At 41.4% G+C, this 23,342-nt stretch overlaps 2 protein-coding genes across 2 annotated transcripts in view; both read right to left on the minus strand.

Moving 5' to 3' along the window:
• Nucleotides 1-718: 718 nt before the first annotated feature.
• LOC311100660 (uncharacterized protein) lies at nt 719-4,303 on the minus strand. The gene is made up of 4 exons (XM_084141593.1): nt 3,717-4,303; nt 3,319-3,419; nt 2,654-2,783; nt 719-2,398 (listed from the first exon to the last, which is right to left on the minus strand). The coding sequence occupies exons 1-4, from the start codon at nt 3,722-3,724 to the stop codon at nt 2,098-2,100; spliced, it is 540 nt and encodes a 179-aa protein (XP_083997719.1). The 5' UTR covers nt 3,725-4,303; the 3' UTR covers nt 719-2,097.
• A 1,303-nt stretch (nt 4,304-5,606) lies between these two features.
• LOC311101228 (nuclear protein localization protein 4 homolog) overlaps nt 5,607-23,342 on the minus strand; it is a 37,978-nt gene continuing 20,242 nt past the window's right edge. The window contains exons 12-16 of the mRNA XM_084142341.1: nt 20,143-20,214; nt 18,770-18,862; nt 16,734-16,850; nt 8,128-8,230; nt 5,607-7,718 (exon numbers count right to left, since the gene is read on the minus strand). Coding sequence (XP_083998467.1) covers nt 7,555-7,718; nt 8,128-8,230; nt 16,734-16,850; nt 18,770-18,862; nt 20,143-20,214 — 549 coding nt within the window. The 3' untranslated portion in view covers nt 5,607-7,554. The remainder of the gene's footprint in view (nt 7,719-8,127; nt 8,231-16,733; nt 16,851-18,769; nt 18,863-20,142; nt 20,215-23,342) is intronic.

Raw genomic sequence — 23,342 nt, forward strand, 5'->3', positions numbered from 1 at the left:
GTTTATAGAGAAAATACGAACAGGTTATTATATATGCAGCATTACATTAATTACCAACAAAGTCGATTGCCAACCACATAGACCTACCCAACAAATAACAGCAATAGGCTAATGATAGGATATTTATTTTACAACAGTCAAACTTTTAACCTTTAACTAAATACAGAGCACAAAATTAAAGACAACTTAATTTAGCCAATGAGAATGTCTCAAGAAAATGAAACAAAACACTATTTAAATAACTGGTTTATATTATTAAATAGGCTTACAATAATAATGATTTACAATAATAATAATGACGTCTACAATACTTATCTACAATACAAAAATAAACAATTGATAATAAATACGAAAATAAATAAATGAAAGGTAAAAAACTGAATCAAACCTGAATAGCCAGTTGCACACAGTCCATGTGGTCACCAACATTCTCATCTTTGTCCACTACAATGTTAAAACGTCCCCGAGGACATTCCCTTTCTCCGCTTCTTTTCACTATATTCTTTCTCCACTAACTTTAGTTTTACTTCAATGAAAAAGGACTGTCACGGAAATTCAACTCTGGGAAGTCAGAGTTGAATCACCTCAAGTGGCTGCTCACCTCAAGTGCTCCTGCTGCTGAGGAGAGAGAGAGAGAGAGAGAGATAGTAAACTTTTAATAGCGCTCTCTCTCTCCTCAGCAGCAGGCGCACTTGTGGTGAGCAGCCGGAAACAGTTTCAGCTGGATATAAGCTATACGTTTTATTGAATTGCAATTGGCTGACACGAATAACAAGCTGGCGCACTTCTCATCACACAAACACTAAATTAACAGGAGGACAGGTCCAATCGGGTCCAGTCGGTAAATACAGTTTAACTGCACATACCTGAGACCCATGGCAATTATAATCAGACCCGACCCGAGACAAAAGTCCGAATTTAGGACCAGGACCTGCTTGGGTCTGTTGGAAATGTGAAGACCTCTAGCACAGTGCTTTTTCACACACTCCCACACTATTTGTAACAAACCAATGATTTATATATCCACTAGATGACCAATAGGGGGCGCTGTGTTGAAGCCACCGTGCCTCCATCTTCGCACTCCCCCACCAGTGTAAAACACATTTTGGAAGCTATAGAAAAATGCATTTATTAAATGTCTAAATTAATTTTTGCCCCATTTATTCTATTACAGACACCTTAATGCATTCTTTTAAATTATGTTATGCGAGCTAAACATGCAAATAAAAACTGAAAAGATATATACAAATATTTTCCTTAAAGCATAATTTCTTTGTATTACTAATATTACTGGCCCCACTACAACAACAAAATACTCAAATACATGTAATTTTGTCCTTGAAACATTTAATTGAAATACTGTAGAATTCCATTCATTCCTATGGAGGACTGTGCCAATATGGCCGACCAGTGGCTTCGAAAGCCTCTCAATGGCCAATACATAGCATCAGCAATCCAGCGTTTATATACATCATTAGTAACAACTGAAAGTGAGAATGAAGCAGTCAGTGAGCAGGGGAAGTGACTCCTGTTCCAGCAACAGAAGGCCTTTTCAAAATAAAAATCCCTCAACGAATCTGCTGACTCGTTTTTCTAAATAAAAGTCTCGTGGGGGGGGGTGATATCGTTCATATGCAGATGTAAAAAAAACGGTGATGACATGCCAATACAATAGTATGATAAGACAATAATTAGATAAAAACAACACATGACAAATAATTATATTGTAAAATATCAAATCCTCACAGGGAACCTTAATGAAGCGAGCCACAAACGTGTGGCATAGTCATTGGACACACTGTGGTTATCAGATTATCAGATTCCTCCACAGGTAAAAATGTGGAACAGCAAAACAATATTTACAACTTGTCTCCCACAGTATGTGTTTTGAAATAAAATGTGATTTGGAGTCCATTGAGGGAAAGGGGAAAGCAATACATTTTTACTGTATAGCCTACTGTATGTTGCTTTTACAATTAATTGAGTGATATGCAATGTATTTTCAGTTTTGAGTGCTTAGAGGGAATGATATTGTCATTTTCACCACTGAGTTTTAGGTGGAGAGAGTATGGATGGTTGTGGACAGAGTCCAACCGCTTAGACCAGGGCACCATTAGCAGGTATCTTGACCCTCCGGACCACCACACGGTGCCTGCGTCTAGTACTGGTGCCGGTACCGGTTCCCTCTCCGGTTCCAGTCAGCGTGGTGTTCTGGTTCTCCTCCTCTGGTGTCAGTGGGCGGGGCTCTGCTCTGGGAGGGTAGGGGCTTCTTCCTGCCCTCACGTCATCCACGAAGCCCTCGACTCCCTCAAACTTGGTGGTCAGCTCCCCAAGACGCTCCTTCAGAGCATTAAACTCCTTGTAGAGATCTCCGAGGGCATCTGATAGAGGAGGGATCCTGGTGGAGGAAGGGACGGTGGGGGAGAAAACGACAGTCCATTACAGTGCGAAAACAAGTTACATGTTATAATAACAGTCTTCTTGGGATCTGACTAAAGCTAAAAAAGGTACATGTCCAAAGTAATGAGCTTTGTAATAAATACAGTGAAGTATCTCCTCTTTCTATTTATCCAATCATACAAGTATGTTAAAATGTCTGATCTCACCAATTAACTTCTCAAATCTAAAAACCAACTAAATAGGATATACCCACCTCCCGTAATCAGGCAGCACAGTGCTGTGGTCGTTGAGGAGAAGGTCTTTGACTTTGTTCATGATAGCAAACTTCCAGTTGTCCAACACCAGGGTGAGGTTGGCACAGCCTCTAGTGTTCACCTTCCCTGCTGCAGTGGCATGAACAGAAAGGGGGGGGGGGGGGGGGTAATCATTACATTTTATTGATTGTGTTTGGCATCACAAGCTGTACTTCTACTTCTAACAACGCCTCAACACCCCTGTGCAGATTTCTGTCTACCTTGTCATGTCTAAAGAATACATCAGCAACCAAGGAATGCAAAAGAGCAAATCATGACTGAGGATGATCCCCAGTGGTGTAGTGGAGGGTAAACAAGTACATTTTTTACATTTTAGAAGAAGAGCTTATCCAGAGCGACTTACAGTAGGGAGTGCATACATATTCATATTTGTTCGTACTGGTCCCCCGTGGGAATCAACCCACAACCCTGGCGTTGCAAGTGCAATGCTCTACCTACTAAGCCCCGCACGCACACACACACACGACCGTAAACACAGTTTATGCACCTTTTTTCAAAAATGATGCACGAGGGTTCACCCACCTTTTGCTGAAAAATGCATTGAAAGTGTAGGGAGCGTTACTTTCTGATTCTGAAATGAAAACCGGACCAGGCAGCCACTCACCCTCAGTCCTGTAGTCCCATTCGGAGTTCTGTTCAGTTTTCCTCCTCTTCTGCGCTGCACACAGAGCCACCAGGCACAACAAAGCCACCGCAGTCCTCATCCTCAAGTCAGAACAAATATGATTATATCATGTGAGGTATAATCCTTCTAACCACCCTTACCCCAACCCCCCCCCCCAAAAAAAAACAACAACATTGTAAAGTGGTTATCCCACTGGCTATAAGGTGAATGCACCTATTTGTAAATCGCTCTGGATAAGAGCGTCTGCTAAATGACGTAAATGTAATGTAAATGTAATAATGTAACAGTTTGAATTGCTCTGCAAACATCCATTCTATCGTCTTATAAGGAATGTCTAATAACCTGATTATTTTCTCACAGTATTGTTCACCACTTACCTTTTCATTGTGTTTTCGATAATCCCTCAGTAGTGCAACGGTGTGTGGCGCGCCGACAGAGGGACCTGCATATATACAGTCAATATGACCTCACACTGAGGTCTCTCAAAGAGAAGGGTGTCCTCCATGTCTCCGCCCCCTATGAGAAAATTGGCACAGGCATCCACGTCATTATTTTTAATTGTCCATTGATCATAACATGGCAGCAGGTAGCCTAGCGGTTAGAGCGTTGGGCCAGTAACCGAAAAGTCGCTGGTTCAAATACCCGAGCCGACGAGGTACAACAATCTGTCCTTGGGCAAGGCACGTAACCCTAATTTACTCCAGGGGTGCTGTGCTACTACGTCTGACCCTGTAAAACAACACATCTCACAGCACCTATGTGACGTATTCAGGTCCACAGGAATGTTTACGGGTCAGTTTGGAATTCATAAGTAGAATCAATAGAATGGTTAACCCCAGTATTCTCTCCCTTGTTCCGTCATTAACGTTACTCCATGTTGTCATATGCATGTGACGTAAATGGTAATTGCACTCTCAACCCACAAGAGGCTTTATCTGCTTCCCATTTGGGTCCTGTTGAGACTAGTCAGTGTGTCCGACGGTCGGTGGCGATAAACTGTTTGACTACTCCATAACATGCACTGCCCCTCGTAAAGACCGAATGGTCAAGACAGCATGTCAGCAGTAAAGGTAGAGTACATTGTGACACAGACTATTAGATAGAATGGAAATAGTGACATTAAATACATATTTGCTATCTTTATGGCTAAAATGATATCTATTTTAAAATGCCTTTGAAAACACAGTAAAAACTTGGCTTATTTGGATATAACCAGTAAGGGGTCACAAAATCAGAGTTGGGTTCCATGCATGGTAGAAATAGCTGCTACAGTGCCTTCAAAAAGTATTTGTATCCCTTGACTTATTTCACATTTTGTTGTTACAGCCTGAATTCAATTTTTTTTTTTTTTTTTATGCTCACCCATCCATCTACACACAGTGCATGTTCACTGCTGCTCCCCATCTAATTTAAAAGATTGAGAAAATCTGCAAGGAACAATGGGAGAGAATCCCCAAATCCAGATGTGCAAAGCTGATAGACATACCCAAGACGACTCAGAGCTGTAATCGTCACCAAAAGGTGCTTCTACAAAGTATTGACTCGGGTGTAAATATGTATGTAAATTAGATCTGTATTTCATTTCGAATACACTGGCCAAAATTTCTAAACATGTTTTCACTTTGTCATTATGGGGTTTCTTGTGTAGATGGGTGAGAGACAATTGAATCCATTTTGAATTCAGGCTGTAACAACAAAGAAACCAAGGGGTATGAATACTTTCTCTAGACACTAAAGTGTTAAAAATAGTGATAACTATCGGATATGCTAGTACCAAAGATAAAACACCTAATACAGGGTCTGGTCAAGCGCATGGAGAAAAAATTACCCAAATCAGAAAAACAATCTGTTAACGAGCTCAAAGAAGCCACCAAAAGTAAATTAAAGGGAAATAGTTTGTGGTGGAGGTGCTGCTTGAAAAGCGACACAGTGGTTGAAGATTCAGAGTACACATGCATTCTGAGGCAGAACACCGTACAGCAATTCACATTTACATTTTAGTCATTTAGCAGATGCTCTTATCCAGAGTGCCTTACAGGAACAATTAGGGTTAAGTGCCTTGCTCAAGGGCACAGACAGACTTTTCACCTAGTCAGCTCGGGGATCTGAACCAGCAACCTTTCGGTTACTGGCCCAACGCTCCTAACGGCTAGGCTACGTGCCGCGGTTGGAGGGCCGACCTTAACCACTCCGCTAAGAGGACAAAATCAGCCTAAAAGTACAACTGTTCTTTCTTCCAGGGTGAATCAACAAAACAAACACTGTGCTCCATTGATAGGAATTGTTTATTGTTTGACTGGTATTTCTGATATTAAATTAAAATCCAGATCTACAGCATCATACAACTTTCTTTCAGGGTCCCATTCTTCAGCTCAGAGGGGGAAGTTAGGCTTTATGTAGCTCTGGTCCAGGGCGTTACGTGTGGCTGAAACTCAGCATCAACAAGCCGCACGTAAACCACTGGACCAGAGCTGGGACTTAATTTATGCATTTTCAGATAATCTTTCTCAACAACTCACACAGGGGAAACAGGCAAAATAACCTTAGACCATTTTCAAATTAATCTACAAACTAAAAACACTCACTTTTTCAATGGAAATTACTCCCGAGCGCTTACAAAAAAGCAAATCTTTATAAATAGCATAATTTGAAACCCATGACCCCACCTCTCCATTCAACTGAGAAGGACAATTTACTGATAGCAGCCCCAAAATGGGGCTGCTATCAGTAAAGTGACTCAAGTGACGACAGGCTCAACCGCTTGGACATGCGCTCGCTACATATTTAGACCAAAGTCCCTCAAAAGGAAATATTTGAAGGCTGGAAAAAGTTGAGGTATCTGTTGGACTAAATCTGACTGCTACAGTGTCAAATTATAAATAAAACAAATCAAACCAAGGATTTCATTGAATGCCATCAAAATAGCAGTGTAAAGGTTTGGGCACTTTATTTCAAGAATATAAAGCTGAATTAATTGAATCAGCGATCTATGAGAAGTGACACACACACCTCCCCAGCGCTGACCAAGAGATACTCTGGAATAAGTACTTGTCCGTGCTAACCACTAACCCGTTCCTATTCTCAGACATTAAATGGGGTACCTGGATCATTGTAACCTGTATCTAAACGGGGGCATGAGAAGAGAAAACATTCCCTACTGAATTGCCTGTGCTGTGGACATCAGTTATTTGACGTCAAATTACTACCGTTGGAATGAGTTCAGTTTTACAGCTGTTAGTGTGGAGAGAAAATATTGGTTCTCTGTAACAGAAGCAAACACACCCTGAGCTCTTAACCCTGCCTGGCCGCCATCTTTCCCCGTTCCTTCGCAATCGACCCATCTCTCCAAACTCACTCCTGAGGTCAGGGCATCAACTTAGGGGAAGTGCCTGAGCAACCAAGAACACATCACTCCTGCAATACAAAAGACTAAATAAAAAAGTTAGGTTTATGATACTGAAGAGCCTGATAGTTTAATAACTCTGAAGAGGTTTGGGCCAATCAAGAGATCTTATGGATAGACCGTCACTGTCTGATAACTGTTGGAGAATGAGTGAGGGTTCTACAAAAACTATCTGGCTGAGAAAAACAGACCCAAGCAGATTCCAAAAGTCCCAATATATACTGTAGCTACAACCAGGAAAACAAAACACTTCATGTGCAATTAAATAAACAGCATCAATCATTCCTCAAATAATGTATATTATTTACACAGACTTTCCAGATTAAGTCGTGAGAGCGAGTGGGGGGCACTGGTCGGTGTGAGTGAGAACTTCAAATTGTAAAGTCTTTATTTTGCTGTTGTCCTGAAGCACAGCAACGTTTATTGGAGCCAGGTCATAGAGGAATATAAGGGGCCATGGGGAGGAAGAGGGAAGAAGAAGCCTTGTTGCCAAAGTGCTTTTAGCTAAACATGTCCCAGCCAGTCTCAGTCAGGGGCCACGACAGAGCGTGCGAGAGATGAGAGCACAGTCATTTGTTAAATCACTTGATTTGGTGGAAACGAACGCCATTCGTTTTGCGCTTGTCAACCCCATAGCAGTCAGATGGGAGGGACAGAGGGCCAGGGGCCAAGAGGAGGAGACATCCAATCACGCAGCTGTTTGCAGTATCCAATCCCGGTGCGATGATGTGCGTAAGGAAGCGGGCCGGGCTGGAGACCGGGTGGTAGAGGGGTTAGGGAAACAGGGCAGGGGGCCACAGGAGGGATGGGGTTTAACCCCTCGGCAGGCTGCACATCTCACAGAACTCTGTGCCTGGCTGGTTCATAAAGGTGCAGTGGAGGCAGGACCACATGGCTGAGGACGACGCTGGGGTAGAGGGGCCCCCGCCCACGGCCCCGTACTCCTGAGGGCCCGATGACTGCCCACCCACCGTGCCTGAGGAGAGGAGGGAGAGAGGGGTCAGGGGTCTTTTCAGACTTCCTTTTTTATATGTAGGAATGATACATGTCATGAGCTCCAACCAAATTGCTCTTTGTGGTCAATAAAGTTCTACTGAATTGAATGCAAGACAAGTTCAACTCAATCAATCACATTAAAATCAGATAAAAATCAAATGTTATTGGTCGCATACACATATTTAGCAGATGTTATTGTGGGTGTAGCGAAACGCTTGTGTTCCTAGCTCCAACAGTGTAGTAATAACTAACAATACACACTAATCTAAAAGTAAAATAATGGAATTAAGAAACAAATAAATCAATCCATCACTCCTCAACGACGACATAAATGTGATAATTTCAACTAAGGCATGTCAGCGCCTTCCTTGATGGCCAGTGGTGCTTACTGCACAGCTGCTCGATGGTGGCCCACTGCTCAGACTTCTTCCAGGTCTGAGCCAGCTCCTCGTCTTCCGTCTTCACAGCGTCCAACAGCAGACCAATGCTGTCCTGGGAACAGATCATTACAACTCTGTTACACAACACATTCGGGTAAAAGTACATTACGTACTGCTTTTCTGGCCATGCCAAGATAACCCAATCCAATGCAGGGAAACATTGTGTGATTTGTGTGATGACACAAAATCAAGGGTTTAGAGCCAAGTTGCCGTGAACAAAGAGATTGTGAGGGGAAACAAAACGTCATGATGACAAAGACACTAAATCATTTCCACATTGGACAAACATGTGGTGATAATCTGAACCTTTTGTAGCGTGACAACAAACCAAAACATTGTGCTTGAACGCGTTTGGTTTTATAGTGTGCGAGAGTGAGGGTGTGTGTGTGTGTGTGTGCAATCGGGTTGAGCGATGTCTGGAATGACATCATCCCATCTTCCTTTACAAACAGTTTTGTACGGTATCATTTCCACATTGGACAAACATGTGGTGATAATCTGAACCTTTTGTAGCGTGACAACAAACCAAAACATTGTGCTTGAACGCGTTTGGTTTTATAGTGTGCGAGAGTGAGGGTGTGTGTGTGTGTGCAATCGGGTTGAGCGATGTCTGGAATGACATCATCCCATCTTCCTTTACAAACAGTTTTGTACGGTATCATTTCCACATTGGACAAACATGTGGTGATAATCTGAACCTTTTGTAGCGTGACAACAAACCAAAACATTGTGCTTGAACGCGTTTGGTTTTATAGTGTGCGAGAGTGAGGGTGTGTGTGTGTGTGCGCAATAGGGGTTGAGCGATGTCTGGAATGACATCATCCCATCTTCCTGTACAAACAGTTGGTAGTTTTTCCGATGCTAGAACACGTTTTTGTTACTTTCAGTACTTCTGTCAAATGTGTCTCACATCATATACGGATTGAGAGGATGGAGTCTGTCTAGTACTATGTCTGAATCTTCAAACTAGCCAGGCTACTTACGCAGCTGACAGTGCAAGACACTTTTGAGAAGCAAGTGAGAGGAGAGAAAATGCCCACAGCTTCTTCTAACAAAAACACCATACCTCCACGCCCACAGCTTGTTGACAAAACTGGCTCCAGAAGTGAACTAAGAATTTACAGAGCAGATGATGACAACTATGCTAAAAGGTGCAAGGGAGGTTGATTTTCAAAATGACCAAAAAAATATTTTACACGTGACATTCGAATTGTAACATTCTACTAGCAACTAAATTTGATTTGAGTGACAATGACATGAACATGTGCCTTCAGAAAGTATTCACACCCTTTTGACTTCTTCTACATTTTGTTGTGTTACACAGCTTGAATTTAAAATGGAATAAATTGAGATTGTGTCACTGGCCAACACACAATACCCCATAATGTCAAAGTGGAATTAAAAATGAAAAAGCTTAAAATGTATCCAACCACTTTGTTATGGCAAGCCTAAATAAGTTCAGGAGTAAAAATGTGCTTTACAAGTCGCATAAGTTGCATGGACTCACTGTGTGTCCAATAGCGTTTACATTTGTAATCACTACACCATCTCAACACATATAATTATTTAGAAGGTCTCCAAGTCGAGCAGTGAATTTAAAAACACAGATTCAGGGAAGTTTTCCAATGCCTCGCAAAGAAGGGCACCTATTGGTAGATGGGTATAAAACATGGTGAAGTTACACTTTGGATGGCGTATGAATAAACCAAGTCACTAGAAAGATACAGGCATCATTCCTATTGGCTGTGGCGGTCAGGCATCATTCCTATTGGCTGTGGCGGTCAGGCATCATTCCTATTGGCTGTGGCGGTCAGGCATCATTCCTGTGGCTGTGGCGGTCACCAAATATCGTCAGCTGGTGATTGTCAAGCAAATAACTGGTCGGTCTCACGGTAATTGACCGTTAATTAACAAACACATTTAGCATCTCCTGGCTTCCACACATAGCCTACAAGCCACCGATGCAGACCTTTCAAAAACATCAACATTTTAAAAAGTCTAATAAATCCATGTAATGTAGCCTACACTTTCACAATAAATCTATTATTTATTTTAGACAGGTCTAAAGAAACATGATATGAAGAAAATGTAGTCTATTTCAGAAGAACAGAATAGCATACTCTGCGTTGTCCTTATGTTAGGTCCTGATCTGGCTATGCCATATGGCTGTGGGCTACACTAGTTCATTTAGCAGACAAGATTTGCTTAGAATTCCGTGGCATTATATTATAGTATGAAGAACACAATTGAACAAAGCTGAATAAATTGGAAAGGAGTGCGCACATACAGCTATTCTGTGTTGAGCGGTTAACAAAAGAAACAGGTCCTCCTATATGCTTAACTTAGAGTTATTAATGTAACTTTGGTTGTTCTACAAACGTTGGGCTATATGTTTTGATTTTTAATAGATTGTAAGGCTGCATGATGCGACTAATGATGATTCGAAAAAAAGTCGCTTGAAAGGCATGAGCTCTGCTTTGGGTTTTTTGCGCAGGCTGTACACACTACATCAGCCACTCATTCAAAAGTGCTTGATAATGCCTAGAATTTCACGGCGGCATCACCTTTGTGTGGCCGTAATGCACCCTACAAAAATCCATGCCTTTTGCGGCCAGTGGCCATTGTGCCCTTCTCACTGAGTGCTGAGCGCTCCGAATCATCGCTCACTCACATGGCTCTCCGTCACGTGATCGGGTCTTTCTCACAGGCTACAAGTAAAGGCAGACACATCAGGGACCCACCTGCGCGCGTCCTTATCCAATTCCGAGGTGCATATTGAAGATATTTGAAGAACTGTCCACATTTACTTTGTCAGCCAACAAGATGAGTAGGCCTAACGACCAGCAAAAGCACTAGCCTGTGTCAATCTACTATCCCCATAGTACAAAAGTTGACCTATTCTGTGCAATAAATAAATATTCCAATCAGTCTGGGACAGTTGTGGGATGCGATAGATCCCAAATTAATACAACCTCTAGCATAAAAAAAAAAAATGTTTTACGCAATGTGGCTGACGCAACAGATCAGAACGTTTAGCTTAAAATGGTTCATATAAATATTTTAAAAAGAAAAAGAAACAAAAATAGTCACATCTGAAGCAGTGAACTTTGTGAAGACCAATACTTGTCAAAACTTTTGACCACGACTGTATACTGAACAAAAATATAAAACACAACATGTAAAGTGTTGGTCCGATGTTTCATGAGCAGAAATAAAAGATCCCAAAAAAAGTTCAATATGCACAAAAAGCTTATTTCTCTCAAATTTGGTTTACAAATTTGTTTACGCATATCAAGAAGCTGATTAATTCTTTAGAGTCTAAGACGTTTGGGGCGGGTGCTAAACTGACACAACTCAGTAAAATCATTGAAATTGTTGCATGTTGCGTTTATAGTTTTGTTCAGTATACTTAACCGATGACAAGACTTGAAAATGTCTGTGTAGCAATGATCAACCACCAACTTGACAGAGCTTGAAGAATTTTTAAAAGAATGTGCAAATATTGTACAATCCAGGTGTGCAAAGCTCTTAGAGACTTACCAAGAAAGACGCACAGCTGTAATCGCTGCCAAAAGGTGCTTCTAACTTGTATTGACTCAAGGCTGACTCAATACATTTGCAAAAACTTATAAAAACATATTGTCACTTTGTCATCATGGGGTAATGTGTGTAGATGGGTGAGAAAAACAATCTATTTAATAATTTTCTTATTCAGGCTGTAACAACCAAATTTGGAATAAGTCCAGTGGTATGAATACTTTCTGAAAGCAAAGTATTCATGACATTCATGTGAGCATTATAATATGATTACAACCCAAAAGTAATGTGAAATGCACTCATAACTTCGCTATGACAATATATTTAGGCTACTTGGCATTTATCTGGGCATGCTAGCAGTAGCCACCAGCCAGCCAGCAGTCCTGGGTGGAGCATTGCACCCTGGGAGTTGAAATGCGCTCTGGGAATCGTAGTAGGCGGTGTATTTCTCTGGTGTGTAGACTACTGCAATATATATATATATATATATATATATATATATATATATATATATATATATATATATATATATATATATATATATATATATATATATATACACACACACACACACACACAGTGGGGGAAAAAAGTATTTAGTCAGCCACCAATTGTGCAAGTTCTCCCACTTAAAAAGATGAGAGGCCTGTAATTTTCATCATAGGTACACGTCAACTATGACAGACAAAATGACAAAGAAAAATCCAGAAAATCACATTGTAGGATTTTTAATGAATTTATTTGCAAATTATGGTGGAAAATAAGTATTTGGTCAATAACAAAAGTTCTCAATACTTTGTTATATACCCTTTGTTGGCAATGACACAGGTCAAACGTTTTCTGTAAGTCACACACTGTTGCTGGTATTTTGGCCCATTCCTCCATGCAGATCTCCTCTAGAGCAGTGATGTTTTGGGGCTGTCGCTGGGCAACACGGACTTTCAACTCCCTCCAAAGATTTTCTATGGGGTTGAGATCTGGAGACTGGCTAGGCCACTCCAGGACCTTGAAATGCTTCTTACGAAGCCACTCCTTCGTTGCCCGGGCGGTGTGTTTGGGTTCATTGTCATGCTGAAAGACCCAGCCACATTTCATCTTCAATGCCCTTGCTGATGGAAGGAGGTTTTCACTCAAAATCTCACGATACATGGCCCCATTCATTCTTTCCTTTACACGGATCAGTCGTCCTGGTCCCTTTGCAGAAAAACAGCCCCAAAGCATGATGTTTCCACCCCCATGCTTCACAGTAGGTATGGTGTTCTTTGGATGCAACTCAGCATTCTTTGTCCTCCAAACACGACGAGTTGAGTTTTTACCAAAAATTTATATTTTGGTTTCATCTGACCATATGACATTCTCCCAATCCTCTTCTGGATCATCCAAATGCACTCTAGCAAACTTCAGACGGGCCTGGACATGTACTGGCTTAAGCAGGGGGACACGTCTGGCACTGCAGGATTTGAGTCCCTGGCGGCGTAGTGTGTTACTGATGGTAGGCTTTGTTACTTTGGTCCCAGCTCTCAGCAGGTCATTCACTAGGTCCCCCCGTGTGGTTCTGGGATTTTTGCTCACCGTTCTTGTGATCATTTTGACCCCACGGGGTGAGATCTTGCGTGGAGCCCCAGATCGAGGGAGATTATCAGTGGTCTTGTATGTCTTCCATTTCCTAATAATTGCTCCCACAGTTGATTTCTTCAAACCAAGCTGCTTACCTATTGCAGATTCAGTCTTCCCAGCCTGGTGCAGGTCTACAATTTTGTTTCTGGTGTCCTTTGACAGCTCTTTGGTCTTGGCCATAGTGGAGTTTGGAGTGTGACTGTTTGAGGTTGTGGACAGGTGTCTTTTATACTGATAACAAGTTCAAACAGGTGCCATTAATACAGGTAACGAGTGGAGGACAGAGGAGCCTCTTAAAGAAGAAGTTACAGGTCTGTGAGAGCCAGAAATCTTGCTTGTTTGTAGGTGACTAAATACTTATTTTCCACCATAATTTGCAAATAAATTCATAAAAAATCCTACAATGTGATTTTCTGGAAAAAAAATTCTCTATTTGTCCGTCATAGTTGACGTGTACCTATGATGAAAATTACAGGCCTCTCTCATCTTTTTAAGTGGGAGAACTTGCACAATTGGTGGCTGACTAAATACTTTTTTCCCCCACTGTATACACATTTTTCCGTTAACAAAGAGATTGTAAGGAAAAAACTTACTGACAACTTAGACACAATCATTGCCACATTGGACAAACATGTGGTGATAATCTGAACCTTTTGCAGCTTGACAACAAACCAAAACATGGTGCTTGAGGTATTTGGTTTGAGAGCGTGTGCGTGAGAGTGTGTGTGTGTGTGCAATACAGTTGGGTGATGTCTGGAATGACACATCTTCCAGTACAAACAGTTTTGAACGGTATAATGAAACTTTGGTAGTTTTTCAACCCAAAAGTAATGTGAAATGCCCTCATAACTTTGCTATGACAGCAATATAGACTGAACAAAAATATTAATGCAACCTAGTGTTGGTCCCATGTTTCATGAGCTGAAATAGATTCCAGAGATTTTCCATACGCACAAAAAGCTTCTTTTTTTTAAATGTTGTGCACAAATTTGTTTATATCCCTGTTAGTGAGCATCTCTTCTTTACCAAGATAATCCATCCATCTGACAGCATATCAAGAAGCTGATTAAACAGCATGGTCATTACACAAATGCACCTTGTGCTGGGGACATTAAAAGGCCACTAAAATGTGTAGTTTTGTTACAACACATTGCCACAGTTGAGGGAGCGTGCAATTAGCATGCTGACTGCAGGAATATCCACCAGAGCTGTTGCTAGAGAATGTAATGTTCATTTCTCTACCACAAGCCCCCTGCAACATTGTTTTAGAGAATTTGGTAGTTCATCCAACCGGCCTCACAACCGCTGACCACGTGTAACCATGCCAGCCCAGGACCTCCACATCCGGCATCAAACTGTCAGAAACCGTCTCAGGGAAGCTCATTTGCGAGCTATTCCACAATCAACAGCCTAATCAACTCTATGCTAAGGAGATGTGTCGCGCTGCATGAGGCAAATGGTGGTCACACCAGATAATGACTGGTTTTCTGATCCACGCCCCTACTTTTTTTTTTTTTTTTTTTTAAAGCTATCTGTGACCAACAGATGCATATCTCTATTCCCACTCATGTGAAATGCATAGATTACGGCGTAATGAATTGATTTCAATTGACTGATTTCCTTTAAAAAGAACTGTAACTCAGTAAAATCTTTGAAATTGTTGCATGTTGTGTTTATATCTTTGTTCAGTACATTTAGACTACGTTGCGTTCATCTAGGCTTGCTAGCAGTAGCCACTAGCCAGCCAGCAGTACTGGGCAGAGCATTGCACTCTGGGAATCGAAGTAGGCTGTGTAAAATCAATTGTTTTTATCTGGTGTGTAGACTATTGCAATATAGAATCTTCAGAAATGAGCTCCAAAGTGTGTATGTATTTAATACATTAAATGATTTAGCTGTAATGAATAATGAACCATAGGTCGAATGAATGTCATTTGACCCAATATTATGGCCATAGATGAGCAAAATAACCCTGATTTGTATCAAATTACATTTTAAAACAGTTGATGTAATTGTAAAATAATTTTGTGTTTGAGTATCAGATATGGTTTTGCATAAGGAACATTTGAGATATTCTTCTGTTATTTAATATGGTGTTTTACTATTGAACGAAATTGAATAGACAATATATTATTTGTTATTTTAGTTTTTCTACCAGTTATCAACAATATGTTCAATGTTAAAGAAAATAACGGCCAGTGGTTATTCTGTGACTTCAGCGAATACACACTCTTTTTTTTTGCTGTGGTATCGTCTCCGTATCGACTATTGTTTCTGTATCGAGAAACGTGATACTAAACTTGGTATTGGTATTAAAGTCAAAATTCTGATACTGACAACACTAATAAACATCGTTGATATACGATTGTATCGTGTATTTTTATTTTTTCTTCTCTGGGGGAGGGTGCGCGTTGCACACCGAGGGGTCAATTGGCGGGAAGAACGCAATATAACAGACAATATAACCCCCCCCACTACTTTAGGTTATTTTCGTACTCATTTCGTTTAAGCTACTTTATTAATTTTGTAACATGTAGGCCTATATTTAGGATTTGTACAGTTTGATAGGCAAAAGGCATATCCTAATAGGCCTATTAGTTTTTAGCATAAGCCAACGTTCATTCATTTCTAAGTGTTATAAAAACAGTTATAAATGATAATTTGTTTTATCTGATTGTATATTTAGGATTTTCACAGTTCAATATGCAAAATGCCTCCTAAAGATAATATACATTTTTTTTTTTGCCTAAGCCAATGTTCATTCAAGTGTTATAAGGTCATAAAACGTAATTATTATTTAGCCTATCTTATTGTTGTTGACTTTTATATAAATGAAAACATTTGCTAAATATTTTAAAATAAAACGTTTTAAACTCCGACACCTGCTTCTCATTCATTTATTTGTTGTTCCCGCTTATTAAAAGGGCTGCTGTGGGAGTGAATGGCCGATTGCCTGTTGCGCAATTCATGGACATCAATAAACATTTTGACAATATAATAAATATTAGTTTATAAATTTAACTTGTCAGAGAAACGTTTACTGCAGCTTCTATTGACATTAGCTTGGTGTAAGGCCTATATTATTGGCTGTTTGGTTTGCAAGGAGAGATTTTCCGAAAGCACAATTTACTTTGCCTACACTTTGGTCAAGCAGAAACATATGAGGTTTGTTTAAACTTCCTAGTCCATCTTGCAATTGTTTGTTCTCTCGCATCGATAGACGCAATTGTAAATTCGCCCAACCCCTAGTGTGCAAGTCTGTATGTGAGTGTGTGCAAGCGCGTGTGTGGTACGGTGTGTGTGTGTTTGTGTGGTACGGTGTGTGTGTGTTTGTGGTGTACGGTGTGTGTGAGTGTATGGGTGTGTGTGGTACAGTGTGAGTGTGTCTGTACAGAACTTACTCTGAGAGGCATGACCTCGTTGGTGACCAGGAAGAGGAGCAGGTGGAAGTCAGACACCATGTCCAGGAATACAGTGGAGGTGCACTGGGACAGGTACGTAGCTAAACTGTGGAAATCCTGTTACACACACGGGAAGGGGAAAACATGGATTATGATCAAGACTAATAACTTCCTAAACATGAGCCTTCATTTTTCACTGGCAGACAGTCATGTGATCAGGTCAGATTGAAACATAGCAGAGAAATAATGGCTGTTGCCAAAGTGGGTTAAAGGTCAGAAAAAAACATTACTTAGTCTTATGTACAGTTGAAGTCAGAAGTTTACATACACTTAGGTTGGAGTCATTAAAACTTGTTTTTCAACCACTCCACACATTTCTTGTTAACAAACTATAGTTTTGGCAAGTCGGTTAGGACATTACTTTGTGCATGACACAAGTAATTTTTCCAACAATTGTTTACAGACAGATTATTTCACTGTATCACAATTCCAGTTGGTCAGAAGTTTACATACACTAAGTTCACTGTGCCTTTAAACAGCTTGGAATATTCCAGAAAATTATGTAATGGCTTTAGAAGCTTCTGATAGGCTAATTGACATCATTTGAGTCAATTGGAGGTGTATCTGTGGATGTATTTCAAGGCCTACCTTCAAACTCAGTGCCTCTTTGCTTGACATCATGGGAAAATCAAAAGAAATCAGCCAAGACCTCTGAAAAACAATTGTAGACCTCCACAAGTCTGGTTCATCCTTGGGAGCAACTTCCAAACGCCTGAAGGTACCACGTTCATCTGTACAAACAATAGTACGCAAGTATAAACACCATGGGACCACGCAGCCATCATACCGCTCAGGATGGAGACGCGTTCTGTCTCCTAGAGATGAACGTACTTTGGTGCAAATCAATCCCAGAACAACAGCAAAGGACCTTGTGAAGATGCTGGAGGAAACAGGTACAGAAGTGTCTATATCCACAGTAAAACACGTCTTTATATCGACATAACCTGAAAGGCCGCTCAGCAAAGAAGAAGCCACTGCTCCAAAACTGCCATAAAAAAATCCAGACTACGGTTTGCAACTGCAAATGGGGACAAAGATCGTAATTTTAGGAGAAATGTCCTCTGGTCTGATTAAACAAAAATAGAACTGTTTGGCCATAATGACTATCGTTATGTTTGGAGGAAAAAGGGGGACGCTTGCAAGCCGAAGAACACCATCCCAACCGTGAAGCACGGGGGTGGCAGCATCATGCTGTGGGGGTGCATTGCTGCAGGAGGGACTGGTGCACTTCACAAAATAGATGGCATCATGAGGAAGGAAAATTATGTGGATATAATGAAGCAACATCTCAAGACATCAGTCAGGAAGTTAAAGCTTGGTCGCAAATGGGTCTTCCAAATGGACAATGACCCCAAGCATACTTCCAAAGTTGTGGCAAAATGGCTTAAGGACAACAAAGTCAAGGTATTGGAGTGGCCATCACAAAGCCCTGACCTCAATCCTATAGAACATTTGTGGGCAGAACTGAAAAAGCGTGTTCGAGCAAGGAGGCCTACAAACCTGACTCAGTTACACCAGTTCTGTCAGGAGGAACGGGCCAAAATTCACCCAACTTATTGTGGGACGCTTGTGGAAGGCTACCCGAAACGTTTGACCCAAGTTAAACAATTTAAAGGCAATGCTACCAAATACTAATTGAATGTATGTAAACTTCTGATCGACTGGGAGTGTGATGAAATAAATAAAAGCTGAAATAAATCATTCCCTCTATTATTCTGACATTTCACATTCTTAAAATAAAGTGGTGTTCCTAACTGACCTAAAATAGGGAATTCTTACTAGGATGAAATGTCAGGAATTGTGAAAAACTGAGTTTAAATGTATTTGGCTAAGGTGTAAGTAAACTTCCGACAAACTATAGGTCATTCTTTGGCCACTGAAGGAAACAAAATACCAAACATCAGAACAACCATTTTAGTTGTTATCGTGTTTGTGTGTGTGTGTGTGTGTGTGTGTGTGTGTGAGTCAATGTGTACCTGTGTCTCTCCCAGGATGTCTCTGTTCTCTATGGGAAAGCGTGGTGTGGAGCTGAAGGTGTACTGGGGGTCCTTGGGGAAGGTGGTGGTTATCTGGATGGAGATGGAAAGGAGGAAGTAGAACAGTTAACTGACTGGAACATTCCCAAGTTCTCCCATGTCACCCCGCTCCTCTGCACACTCCACTGGCTTCCAGTCGAAGCTCGCATCCACTACAAGAACATGGTGCTTCCCTATGGAGTAGTAAGAGGAAGTGCCCCTCCCTACCTTCAGGCTATGCTCAAACCCTACACCCCAACCCAGGCACTCCGTTCTGCCACCTCTGGTCTCCTGGCCCTCTGACCCCTACGGGAGATATGTGGAAGTGCCCCTCCCTACCTTCAGGCTATGCTCAAACCCTACACCCCAACCCAGGCACTCCGTTCTGCCACCTCTGGTCTCCTGGCCCTCTGACCCCTACGGGAGATATGTGGAAGTGCCCCTCCCTACCTTCAGGCTATGCCCAAACCCTACACCCCAACCCAGGCACTCCGTTCTGCCACCTCTGGTCTCCTGGCCCTCTGACCCCTACGGGAGATATGTGGAACTGCCCCTCCCTACCTTCAGGCTATGCTCAAATCCTACACCCCAACCCAGGCACTCCGTTCTGCTACCTCTGGTCTCCTGGCCGTCCCCACCTCCTGCTGAGCCCAGTCAAAGCTCTTCTCTGTCCTGGCACCGCAATGGTGGAACCAGCTTCCCCCTGAAGCTAGGACAGCAGAGTCCCTGCCCATTTTCAGAAAGATCTGAAACCCTAGCCCTTCAAAGAGTATCTTAAATGGATCCCATTGCGCAGCCTGCTAGTTAGAGAATAGTTAACTGACTGGAAGATCCCCTAGCTCAGTTGGTAGAGCATGGCGCTTGCAACGACAGGGTTGTGGGTTCGTTTCCCACGGGGGGGCCAGTATGAAAATGTATGCACTCACTAACTGTAAGTCGCTCTGGATAAGAGCGTCTGCTAAATGACTAAAATGTAAACGTAAAATGGTGATTTCGATCTTTCTGTATGGCATGGAGCTGCCAATATTTTTACAAGATTATTGTGGAAAGAGGAAGACATCCTTACATCATCGGGCAAAGCTTCAGTTTTACCATTTAAAAATGGTTCATAAACACACATAGCAACAGAACTTTCAGAAAACTAGAAATGTGTCTACACTTGCTACTTGGAAGGCATGGAGAACTATTAACTTACAGAAGCTTAGTTCAGTTGACTGGCCCTACTATGCATCCTAAACTGTAAAACCTGCCCTACCTCTACTCAACATGTCATTGGTCGATTCCCTTCTTTAACCTGCATAAAAAAGGCCACACCCACATTCGTTCATACTTACATCTATGATAAGGTACTCCACAGGAAGAGGCCGGGCTAAATATGTGATGTCATTGCCAAATTTATCTTTGTCCTGTTGAGGGGATGAAGAAAAATGCCAATCAATGGAGATAAATACGACAGCTGTAGCTGTCCAATAGGTATTTGGTATTTTAAAATCAGGATCCCCATTTGCTGTTGCGAAAGCAGCAGCTACTCTTTCTGGGGTCCACACAAAACATGACATAATACAGAACATTAATAGACAAGGACAGAACTACATACAACGGCACATATCAATACATACACAAAATATCTAGGTCAAATAGGGGAGAGGCGTTGCGCCGTGAGGCGTTGCGTTACCTGTTTTTTTTTTTTCAACAAGGTCTGCTGTTCATTTGAGCAATATGAGATGGAAGGGAGTTCCATGGCTCTATATAATACTGTCTGCTTTCTTGAATTTGTTCTGGTTTTGAGGACTGTGAAAAGACCCCTGGTGGCATGTCTGGTGGGGTAAGTGTGTGTGTGTCAGGGCTGTGAAAAGACCCCTGGTGGCATGTCTGGTGGGGTAAGTGTGTGTGTGTCAGAGCTGTGTGTAAGTTGACTATGCAAGCCATTTTGAATTTAACACAATGTTTCTCATAAAAAGAAGTGATACAGTCAGTCTCTCCTCAACTCTTAGCCAAGAAGGACTGGCATGCATAGTATTTATATTAGCCCTCTGATTAGAATGAAGAGCAAGACAAGGCGCTCTGTTCTGGGCCAGCTGCAGCTTAACTTAGTATTTCTTAGCAGCACTTGACCACATGACTCGACAATAATCAAGACAAGACAAAACTAGAACCTGCAGGACTAGCTTTTTGGAGTGTGGTGTCAAAAAAATCAGAGTATCTCTTCACCATTGAATCTATATATGTTTTGACCATGACAGTTTACAATCTAAGGTAACACCAAGTAATGTATTCTCCTCAACTTGTTCAACAGCCACACCATTCATTACCAGATTCAGCTGAGGTCTAGAGCTTAGGGAATGATTTGTACCAAATACAATGCTCTTAGTTTTAGAGATGTTCAGGACCAGTTTATTACTGGCCACCTATTGCAAAACTGACTGCAACTCTTAAGGGTTTCAGTGACTTCATTAGCTGTGGTTGCTAAAACGTATATGGTTGAATCATCAGCATACATGGACACACAGGCTTTGTTTAATACCAGTGGGATGTTGGTTGTTATTGGTAAAAATAGAAAAGAGGGCCTAGAGAGCTGCCCTGCGGTACACCACACCCTACTTGTTTGACATTAGAGAAGCTTCCATTAAATAAAACCCTATGACTTCTATTAGAAAGGTAGCTCTGAAGCCACAATATGGCAGAGGTTGAAAAGCCATAACACATTAGTTTTCAACAACAGGTTATGATCAATATTATCGAAGGCTGCACTGAAATCTAACAGTACAGCTCCCACAAACTTCTTAATGTCAATTTCTTTCAACCAGTCAGTCATTTGAGTCAGTGCACATGAGTGCTTCTCTATAAGCATGCTGAAAGTCTGTTGTCAGTTTGTTTATAGAGAAATAGCATAGTATTTGGTCAAACAATTTTTTCCAACAGTTTCCTAAGAGCTGGCAGCAAGCTGATAGGTCTACTGTTAGAACCAGTAAAGGCCGCTTTACCGCTCTTGGGTAGTGGAATGACTTTGGCTTCCCTCCAGGCCTGAGGACTAACACCTACCTCTAGACTCAGATTAAAGATATGCCAGATAGGAGAGGCCATAGTCAGCTACCATCCTTTAGGAGCATTCCATCTAAGTTGTCAATTCCAGATTTGTAATTAGGAAAGGAGATATCTAGTCAGTTGTACAACTGAATGCATTCAACTGAAATGTGTCTTCCGCATGTAACCCAACCCTTTTGAATCAGAGGTGCGGGGGGCTGCCTTAAAATCGACATCATCGGCGCCCGGGGAACAGTTGGTTAACTGCCTTGCTCAGGGGCAGAACGACAGATTTTGACCTTGTCAGCTCGGGGATTCGATCCAGCAACCTTTGGGTTACTGGCCCAACGACCCTACACGCCAGGCTACCTGCCGCCCATTATTGATCAATACTAATTTTTTCACCTCTCCCACACTAACTTTACAAAATTCATTATTTGTTTTTTTTATGCATGAATACGATAGCTCACTGTTAGTTTTTATTTTATTTAACCTTTATTTAACCGGGTAAGCCAGTTTAGAACAAGTTCTCATTTACAACTGCGACCTGGCCAAGATAAAGCAAAGCGGTGCGATAAAACAGAGTTACATATAGTTCTTGGCATTTCCTGCCTTAGTTCGCCAATGAAGGAATCAAAATAATTGGCAACATCAAATGGTTTTGTGATGAATAGATGATTCGATGAAAGATGGAGTTGAATTTGTTTTTCTGGCCATAATTTAAAGTATTCCAAAGTTTTTTTTCTCCATCATTCTTTATATCATTGATCTTGGCTTCATAATACAGTCTCATCTTCTTTTTGACAAGTTTAGTCAAATCATTTCTCAATTTGCAGTAAGTCAGCCAGTCAGATGGGCAGCCACCTATTGGCCACTCCTTTTGCCCCGTCTCTTTCAGCCATACAGTTTTTTCCAATTGTTCATCATCACCATAGAGCTTTAACAGATCTAACAGTCCGTTTCTTAACAGGTGCATGTTTATCAATTACTGGAAGAAGCAATTTCATAAATTCATCAAGTGCAGCGTCTGGAAACTCTTTATGAAATCACAGACTAACAAATATTTCTAACATCCACATAAGAGTCAGAGCAAAATCTTTTGTACGATCGCTTATACACCTTTTTAGGCACAGCTTTTGGAACTTTGGCTCCCCTAGATATATATCACTGCATCTAATAGGTACGAATCCAGCTTCAGAACAAGGTTCTACAGTATCAGTAAAAATGTGATCAATACTTGTGGATGATCGTGTTCCTTCAGTGTTTGTAAACACCCTGGTAGGTCGATTAATAACCTGAACCGGATTACAGGCACTGGTTAGTGAGAAGCTTCCTCTTGACAGTTTTGATGAAAACCAATCAGGTCACCAAGAAAGTTGACCTCTCTGTTTACATCACATACACTATCAAGCATTTCACACACATTATTTAGATACTGACTGTCAGCACTTGGTGGCCTATAACAACACCAAAAGAATAGGCTTTAGATGAGGCAGGTGAACCTGCAACC

Source organism: Coregonus lavaretus (genome assembly GCF_964263955.1).
Source record: "Coregonus lavaretus genome assembly, chromosome: 25".
NCBI classification, from domain to species: domain Eukaryota; kingdom Metazoa; phylum Chordata; class Actinopteri; order Salmoniformes; family Salmonidae; genus Coregonus; species Coregonus lavaretus.